Raw genomic sequence first — 10087 nt, 5'->3', positions numbered from 1 at the left:
ACTGCTTCTTGCTATCCTGATTCTTCACAAGACTGGAAATAGCATTCCTTTTTTTATATGCTTCCATTGCAAGAACTGGAATATGAGAAGTAATTGTTCCCTAATGGATTTGAAATTTACCCCTTTCCTAAGCAATGCCTTTGTTAGTAACCAATTACCAACCAATGGAGCTGCCTCCTGATTGGAGCTCCATTGAACTCAGTGGCAGGAATCCCTTTTCACATATGATTCAGTGGAGCTCTGCAATGGCACTGGCATTATCTGAGCATGCATACTTACAAGACTGAGGTCTGATTACAGCTGTGAATATGTAATTCTTTAGATAGTCTTTAACTAGAGAGACCCCAAAGAGTCAGTTAAGAAAATAAGAGATCCAGACAGTAATCTAGCACTCCTTTCCTCTGTGAAGTGCAGAGAGAGCTGAAATTTTGCATGTTTGAACCTCAGATTGAAAAGAAAGAAGCAGATGTCTGTCTTCATTCTCAGCTGAGCATCCCAGTTTTATTTATGGCTCATACTTTGCTTACTGTACCTTTCATTCCTTAAACACATATAAGTTAGCAGCACTCTATAAGTAAAGAATTTTCTTTCCCCCCAGAGACTGAGACAATCCAGTAGAGAAAAGCAAGACAATAGCTCTCAGGCTTGTAAAACAGAAGATTCTTTATTGTTTTCAGCCCCAATGCTGATTTCTGGTCCTGTCATCTTTCTCTTATCCGTTTCTTTAAAAAAAGCCCCCTCGCTTCTCATCTTAAGAGAGCAGGCTGCAGGTTCAGCCTCTTTTGTGGTTCTTCCTCTCTGTGCACACTCATTCTTCCATTCTTGGTTATTTCCTACTAAGAAACAAGCCACCTTCTGTGAGTAAAAGAAGGAACAGAATAATTAGTGGTAGGGGATGTGTACACATCAGGTCCAACACATTGAAGACAATGATGGAGGCTGGATGTTTATTGTAGCAGTTTCTTATGCTTTCCTTACCTTAGCCTGGGGAAGCACTCTCCTGCTTGCTTAGGGTGAGGAAATAAATTTTGTGACTGAACTGTTAACTTTTCCTGACAGTATCACTGGGCTGAGTAACATAAATAGTTGAACTAGTGCTTGCAGTTATGGCAAACCAGTTCAGTCACTTAGAGCACTTCTACTTGAGAGCTCCCAGCAAGGGCTATACTACAACAAACCTGTATGTAGACACCAAGTAAATGTTAAAGACGTATAGAAAAATGGTATGAAAGCACACTATCCAGACATAGTCTACATGTGTACTTTTAGCAGAGTTTGTTGTCTTTGATGTGCAGTTCTTCCTGGACCTTTTACCCACAGATTCAGGCAAGCAAGGAAGGCAATCAGCAATTTGGTGTCAATCAGAGCTACCATTTCCCATGATTCTGCTGCAAATTCTATAGAATTTGGTGTTCCTTTGAAACTCAAGTCCCTGGTGTTAAGGGATAACATGAATATTTAGAAGCAGAGGGAGAAGGGAAAGGTAAATTTTTGTCCTTTTTTTTTTGCAGGACAGTGGCTCACTTCCTCTTTTTTCCTTTGCAGGTATGACATCATGAACTTGCAGTACATAGAGCCCAACCGCTATGACTATGTCCTCATTGGGACCTGGCATGAGGGTGTGCTCAACATCGATGACTATAGGATTCAGATGAATAAGAGCGGAATGGTCCGATCAGTGTGCAGCGAGCCTTGCTTGAAGGGCCAGATTAAGGTGTGCCTCAGACACTTAATTTCTGCTATAGAAATGTGAATATCCAGTCACTGTTTTCCCCTAGACCCAAGTGAGCTTCTTTTTAAGCCAAGGGATAAGACCTCCTTTTCTTAAGGAAAGCCAAAATTGTAGAAGGACTCCTAGATTTATATTTTTCTTTAACAATCCCATATACAGGACCATGTTTTCTAAAATTACCCTTTGTAAAGATGCAGAATTTTCTAGTGTGACAGGATTTGAATTTCACCTTATGTGAGAAAAAAAAAGATTTGCACTTAGTCATTGCCTACAATATTCAGTGGCTGTGATTCACTTGGGGGCTGATCCTGAAAATATCGTGACCCATGGGAATCCACTATTTTGTTCCAGCAATAACACCTGCAAGGAAAAGTTGAAAAAACCAACCAACCGAACAAAAAAGCCTATTTGTATCTCATGTTCACAACAGGAGATATGGAAACACAAATGAAATCACTCTGTGTTTACCAAACAGTAGCACTTGCATCAGGCTACAAATAATTTGCCACCTGTCATGTCTGGAAGACATAAAGACATGTTCCACCACTATCAAAATGGTATGGATGCAGTAAGTTTAAAATGGCAAGAATCCCATTCAAGAAAATCTCCTTAGAGCAGATCTTCCTGTCTATATTAATTTAATAAGAACATTTGCAGCTTTTTATATCTATATTGCTGCTCTAAGCAATAAGTGATTGATGATTTGGCAAAACCACAGCGACATAATCCAGCAATCTTGGAGAAGAAACATTGTTGGTATTTACTACCCTCCAAAACATCTTTTCCCTGTTTTTGAGATTGTGCAGTTTGTGTATGTGTGTATATGTAAACACCATGCATACAAAATGCCAGCTTCATCTCTCTGAAGTCTATTGGACTCTCTCCACAGACTGCAGGAGGAAATGCTAGCTAAAAAACCCACAAAGCCAAATATTCGATAAAACAAACATTTTGCATTTCACTGCTGTAGTTATCTCTGCATATTGTTAGATAGGAAGATTCTGAAAAGAAGGCTAGATTTCTCCTTCCTGACAAACGGGGCCAGAGTCTTTGTCAGAGCCCTGTGAGCTGGAGATATCATTAATCTTTATTTCAGCCTCAGGGTAATGAAACAAGGAGTCAAGACAAGGAAAACATCTTTTCAGCATTGGATCATTACAGTTAGCGGCACTCACAGTAAAGAAAGAAAGCTTTCAGAGACATTTGTCTCTAAAAGAGCTGTTCTGAAGCCTGTGCTTGTTCACTGCATAATGGTTTTCTTTTCTACTAGGAACCAATATATCCTTTTAGCAGTATGCTTTTTAATTTGCTCTTATTTAAATTTCTATTTATTGAAGCCCCAAAGAGACTTCCATATAAGTTGGAATTCATGTGTATTTGAATGTGCTTGTGTATAGATGTAAATATGTATGTCTATGCATAAATCACTCCTTGTTCTAACCTTTGACTTTGTTCACTGGTTTTTACTATGCAATAGATATCAAGGGTGGGCTGAACTACTTGTCCTGGCCTCAACCACCTCGCAGATTAAACCTCAAGTTTGATTGAAAATATGACACTCACCATGCCTGTGTACCAAAAGGATAACTGTTTTGTACTTTCAACTCAGAACTGCTCTCACCAAAACAAAATAGAGTTGCCCTCAGAGATTATCCTTGAACTCCTAAACATAAATTTGAATATACAGGGATAGATACAAAATCATGATTCATGTTTTGTAGCTGTTTGAAACGTGCCATACATAGGAATCCTGTCATATTTAAACAGTACGTTATCTGTTGGGGAGGGGGAGGCTTCTTTGTTTTCTTATAGAGGATTATAACCGGGGATGTATTTTGCATTGCAGGTGATCAGGAAAGGAGAAGTGAGCTGCTGCTGGATTTGTACTGCTTGCAAGGAGAATGAATTTGTTCAGGATGAATTCACATGTAAAGCCTGTGAGCTTGGCTGGTGGCCGAATGCTGACCTGACAGGTAGGGACGTGTCCCTCCAAACACATTCTTTTCCTACAGAGCACAAGGAGAATGCTTTGTGGTGGACAGTAAGGTGGCAGCATGCAGAGATATTAAAGATATTTGGATAGTAAAGATACTTGGACACATATTCCAGTGCACTTTAGAGTGAGTGAAAAGTGCTATGTATTTTGGCTTAGTGGAGCAGTGGAGCAGTGACAATAATGACAGCAAAATGTTTAGCAAGAAATGTCATAGTCTGTTCCACCCCTTCAGTTAGCACTGATAAAGCATTAATAAATCTGTTAAGACTTCTAATGAACTCAGCAGCATTTGCTGCAATTTAGCAGTGACTATCACAGGAGTTAAGTGCATTCTTGCCATATTGGCTTGATACTCCTTCTGATCATTCTACCATGCAATCTTTGTGGGATTTCAGGCCATTCAGTAACTGATTACCAGACTGTTCATATAAAGATCATTCTCCCTGTACCCACCAGCTAGAGGAATTTCAACAAAATCCTGAGAAAAGCTGGCTGGAAAGAGCTAGAATTTGTCTCCCTTGTGTATATATTTTTGATGAGTTGCATGTTATGGCATCTTTCTGTTTATTTTGTACCTATCAAGGTCAACCTCCACACCTGCTCTGGGCTTTCCAGCAACCCTTACCCCAAGAAAACAGATATAACACATTGAGAAGCATCACCCTGACCTTAATGTTTGCTTTGTATCACTGTAAAAGACTACTGGCACTTCTGTCCCATATCACCTCTGCAAATCTTGGATGCCACTATTCAGCAGGGCATCATTACTAGTCAAAGGAACAATGTGATCATCTAGCTGGAGAGCAAATGTGCAACTTTTCACATCTTCATTTGGCTGGCAACTAGATGCTGCTGCAACATTTAACACATAGACAAAGTCCTCAAACTTTGATTAAATTGTTCCAAGAGATACTTTAAGCTAGTCATTGAAGCCAAATGAGCTTTCAGAGGATGTCTTTTGAGAGGGAAAGCTGGCCACGTCTCCAGCTAAAAACATATTATTAATCACAATAGACTAGGAAACTTTACACATCGTCTACCTTGGTTTTCCACGGAAAATAAGCTGTGGTCATGTTCCAGATGCATGCATAACTGTCTATATCCTATTACTCTCACTCCAACGCTCCCACCCTCCTAGTCCTACCCCTGCCCCAGCCCTGCTCTGGTGTGCAGCTGACCCTACAAACAGATTTGTAGGTATATAAAAATCTTAGTGATCATTCAGTTCCTTCAAGTTTCATGTAAGTGGGTTGTAGGAAGAGGAGTTCATGAAAAATACCTTCCATAAGGGTCTCGATTGTGATAAAAAAAAAAAATCTTGTTTTACTAGAAACCAGAAAATCCACAGAACCTTTCATAAATAACCTGACTATTGGAAAAACTCATATTTAATTCCCACCTCCTAGGACACCAGTGTCCCTTAGTTTTAAAGCAGATCCATAGACAAACAGGTTTTGTAGGTCTTGGAGGTTCACAGAATTGTTTTTATCTACTCTTCAGGGAAGAAAATGGGCACTTCTTTTAAATCAATAAAGCAGAATAAGAACCTAGTGAGAGATCAATGTGCACTTGAAAGAATATGGTTCAGTGCTACCAGCTGCTCAAAGTAGCTCAAAAGGGGTCATGTCAAAATGACAGGCACTGCTGAAAAGAGTTGAAGAAAGCATCAGTGCTGGAAAAAATCTCAGGGGCATGTTGCAATCTATTAACTTTTAATGAAATCAGGAGATGACCTGCTGATTTGTGTTTCTTCTCAGCAAGGAGACTGGACTGATGCTGTTATAAAATCACAGTAGCGTCAGCCAAATGACAGCTTAGCCATGGACTGATTTCCTAGAGAACATTGAAATGGCAGTCTGCTCCTGCACAGCTTCTTCAGTCTGTTTTATTGAGGAAAAAAAATTCTTTCTTTTTTAACCCCTGAAATTCATTTACTTGAAGTGTAGTAATAAGTAAAAAGCTGTGAAGAGAAGTTGATGCCATCCTAATCCTTACAAAAAGGTGATTTAGATAGATAAACTCTGGCTCTTGAACTTTGTGGGAGTCACCATTGGTATAATTTAATTTGGAATTCTCTTTTCTTGCCAGGACTCCCATCAAATGTCTTTTTATAGCTTGATTTTGTGTGTTGTATTCATACCCTGACAGTCATCTAGACACAGACGGTAACATCTCAAAGTTCAGATTATTCTTCTCTTTGCCTTAAATGCTAAACACGTACACAGTTTTAGTCCCATTTTGCATCACAGATGGAGGCTCTAAAATCCTTAATCCCTTTAAGAAACGTGAAGCACATACTAACCCATTTCCTATGACATGCTTTTCAAGGTGCTCGTTCTCTCCATTTGAAATCAGTCTCTGTTGCTGAGCAATCCTTTCCTGACATTTTAATTTTATTTCTAAATGTAAACAATTTTTTTGAAATTGCTTCCACTAAATATGAGTTCAGTGAAGTTGAGTCAGCAGGCACAAAAGATTTCTCACTGCAGATGATGAAAACCTGACCTGACAAATAGTCAGTAAAGCCAGTACCTTAGGCCTTGTGCCAAGAGAAGAGATATCTTTTATAGTACCAGACTATAACATAAGAAGGATGAATGTCAAGTTAGCAAACCTAGTTTATATAAATAATCTTAAATAAGCAATAAATCAAGATAGGACAGGAATTTTTATAGATGTATGAAATTAATCATAAAGTTTTGGGGCCATCAGTTACCTGTGATGTGTCAATGACCTCAGAAAACATCATAGATTCTCTTAATGGCCTTTCTTTAATACTATAATAATGACAAAAAAAATGGATTAGCCTTCTGGTCTTGCAAATTATTCATAGTTAAAGTGCAGGGAAAATAGTAGGTGAAAGCTACCAGGCAGCTTTTTACTAGAAAATTTTAACTGTGAAGCTTTTGCCACTAATTCTCTGTTTTTTTGAAGTTTGGGTTAGTTGTTGTGGGAGCTTGTTTTGTTTTGTTTGGAGTTTTAAAGTCATACATACACAATTTCCTGGGTATCCTCTCCCAGTCTCAACAAGGTTCGAGAGCCCACTTCCTCCTAGCTGGGAAATGATCCACCTTCACAGATGCTGACAGCCAACAACTGTTCGCTAATAGCAAGCAGTGCAGGAAACTTTCTGCATTCTTGGTAGAACATGTGGTTCTTGGGCTTGCTAGTGCACAGGAATTACACTGATTTCATGAAACAGATTTCTAAGACATTATGCAGGACAAGTTTAAAGAAATTATAGGCTTAACTACCATGCTGGATCTGGGCTAAGGCTCAGAAAATATAGTTTAAAATGGAATAATGTGAGTATGTCTTGATGTTGCTAAGCTTAAACCCTATCTTGAAACTTAACCCTTCCAACAGCCACTGACCAACTTCTTGTTTAAGAGCTTTGCATGTATTAATCAATGAACAGGAGCTTCTGATCCTTAGTCTTGTTGTTAATTATAGGAGTTAGCTTCCCCTCAGAGCAGCTGAGGCCAATGGCCAGAGATTTCTGCTTCTAATAAAGAGCTTTTCCTCCATACTTCATCATAAAAATACTGTCTGAAAGTACATGTTTCCTCACCTGAGTCTTGAACAGACCATCTTGAGCAAAACAGAATTCTTTTCTTTATAAAATAAGATCTCCAATTGAAACTGCTATAACTTTTATTGGTTTTGATAAATGACAAAGTGTACAGAATTATAGAACCTTTTTCAGTTTATATGACATTGGCAGACATTTAAAGTTCAAACAGAAATTTTCCATGTCAGGACTTTGCCTTTGGCTGATTTTTTTTTTTTTTTTTTTTTTTTAATAGAAGAAACCCACATTTTTTCTCCTTCCGTTTCTCAAAACTAGGTTACAGTAAAACTGTTCCACCCTAATCCAAAATCCAGGTCTCTGCTTACTTCTCTATTATTTGGAGGGAAAGACTTTACATTACAGTAATCAGTTGGTAATTTTGTGTCACCCTGTGGAAGATGCTCATAAATTAAGTGAAACTGTGGGCCTCAGAAGTTTTTAGTTCGTAGATGGTTTCTGCAGATACACTCCATACTGAGGAGGAAGAGTCCGACCACAATTTTTGCCCATCACAATGTCAAGGCCCTTGCCAAGGTTTGCAACAAAGCTGAGAGAAATAATGCTTCTCTCACAAGCTTGCTGACATCACCACATTTTCCTGGCTCTTCTCAGCTGTGTCCAACAACTTGGACAGGCAGAGCTGATGAGCAACCAGTCCAGCTTGTGAAAAAGTGGACCAGCAGTTTGTAATGGAGACATCTGGGTGGAGAGGTGGCTAGGAACAAAATGAACTGGAAGAGGAACTGAGTTGGGGATGGCTAGGAACTGGGGAGAAAGACACTTGAGAGGTGGGGGAAGGCACAGAAGGCGAGCTGGGTCAAGGAAAACTGGAGGAGGAAAGAAAGTAGAAGAAACCATGGATACTTTTTGGGGGATAAAGAAACATGCTAAAGAAATTAGAAAATGCCAGAATGAAGGTTTTCAGTAACATCTTCTAAACCTTCTAAATCTTATTAACACAAAGGATTTTATGTTCTCTGTAATGTTTATTGCTGGAATTACTTCTTCAGCACAGTGAGGAAGGTATCTAGAAACTGTTTTGGCTTGAGTGTGGGAAAGAGAAGTTAAGTACAATTTTAACAGGTACCTATGTTTGCATGTCTTTACTAGTCATAGAAGAGAACTTTTCCAGTTATTTTTGAAGGTATGCATATTCTTTGGGTTTGATTTTTCCAAGAGAATTAAATTACATTATTTAGTGGAAAAACAGTGAGTATAGGGTTTGACAACATAAGTTAGTGTTAAGAGAAAAAAAGTAGAAATATACTAAGAAGGTACAGTATCCATGCTAAGATTCCATTAAAATTTTGGATTTATTACTATTTTTCTCTCCATAGATCCCTAATTAATTTATGTTATGTATAGAATCACCCTCACAAAAAAAGTGGTGGGTCAAAATATAATGATTTTTTTAAACAATAAAATAAGTTAACCTGAGGAGGTCAAAACGTTGCTCATTCTGATTCACAACAGTCTTTTCCCTGCTGAAATGAAAGGATGGTGCTGAGTTTGTCTGGATTCTGTTCCCATATTTGCCTTTGATATGCTGGGCTTGTGAGCAGGCATTTCAAGAAATATTATGAAAAATTTCTAAGTCACATTTCCAGTTGTAGCATCATTAGCAAATTTTGGGACATCCAAAACTGTTATCTGTTTTTTGAATATGTTTTATCCAAACTTCTCCATGCTACAGTTCATTCCCTTGTAAAATGGTTTTAGTGATCCATGGCACACAAGCGTATGTTAATGTTTGGATTACACTGGGATACAGGAAAAATAGTTCTTCAGGCAGCTACCTTTCTAACACTCTGTTTCTCTTCTGTGCACTGCAGGCTGCGAACCCATCCCTGTAAAGTACCTCCAGTGGAGCAATATAGAGTCTATTGTGGCTGTGGTCTTTTCCTGCCTGGGGATCCTGGTCACCATGTTTGTCACCCTTATCTTTGTGCTCTACAGAGACACCCCTGTTGTCAAGTCCTCCAGCCGGGAGCTCTGCTATATTATCCTTGCTGGCATCTTTCTGGGTTACGTCTGCCCTTTCACCCTTATAGCTAAACCCACCACGACATCCTGCTACCTCCAGCGCCTTTTAGTGGGCCTCTCCTCTGCCATGTGCTATTCTGCCCTTGTGACCAAAACCAACCGCATTGCCCGCATCCTGGCAGGCAGCAAAAAGAAGATCTGCACCCGCAAGCCACGTTTCATGAGTGCGTGGGCCCAAGTGGTCATTGCCTCCATTTTGATCAGCGTGCAGCTGACACTGGTGATCACGCTGATCATCCTGGAGCCCCCCATGCCCATCCTCTCCTACCCCAGCATTAAGGAGGTTTACCTTATCTGCAACACCAGCAACCTAGGTGTCGTGGCTCCTGTGGGCTACAATGGACTCCTCATCATGAGCTGCACATACTATGCCTTCAAGACTCGCAATGTGCCTGCCAACTTCAATGAGGCCAAGTACATTGCATTTACCATGTACACCACTTGTATTATCTGGCTGGCCTTTGTGCCTATCTATTTTGGGAGCAACTACAAGATCATCACTACCTGTTTTGCAGTGAGCCTGAGCGTGACAGTGGCACTGGGGTGCATGTTCACTCCTAAGATGTACATCATTATAGCCAAGCCCGAGAGGAATGTCCGCAGTGCCTTCACCACCTCAGATGTGGTGCGTATGCATGTCGGGGATGGCAAGGCACCTTGCAAGTCCAACACTTTCCTCAACATATTCCGGAGAAAGAAGCCAGGGGCTGGAAATCCAAAGTAAGTGGATTGACTGTAGGTACAC

The 10087-nt window shown here is 39.7% G+C and overlaps 1 protein-coding gene across 1 annotated transcript in view; it reads left to right on the top strand.

The window, feature by feature from the left end:
- Nucleotides 1-10087, top strand: part of GRM1 (glutamate metabotropic receptor 1) — a 45989-nt gene that overhangs the window by 5143 nt on the left and 30759 nt on the right. The window contains exons 2-4 of the mRNA XM_027887370.1: nt 1546-1714; nt 3579-3705; nt 9132-9904. Of these exons, the coding sequence (XP_027743171.1) occupies nt 1546-1714; nt 3579-3705; nt 9132-9904 (1069 nt within the window). The remainder of the gene's footprint in view (nt 1-1545; nt 1715-3578; nt 3706-9131; nt 9905-10087) is intronic.

This window comes from Empidonax traillii, unplaced genomic scaffold (genome assembly GCF_003031625.1).
Source record: "Empidonax traillii isolate 1590-97213 ecotype Southwest subspecies unplaced genomic scaffold, ASM303162v1 scaffold207:size1520225, whole genome shotgun sequence".
Classification (NCBI taxonomy): domain Eukaryota; kingdom Metazoa; phylum Chordata; class Aves; order Passeriformes; family Tyrannidae; genus Empidonax; species Empidonax traillii.
This window is presented reverse-complemented; position numbering and strand designations above follow the sequence as displayed.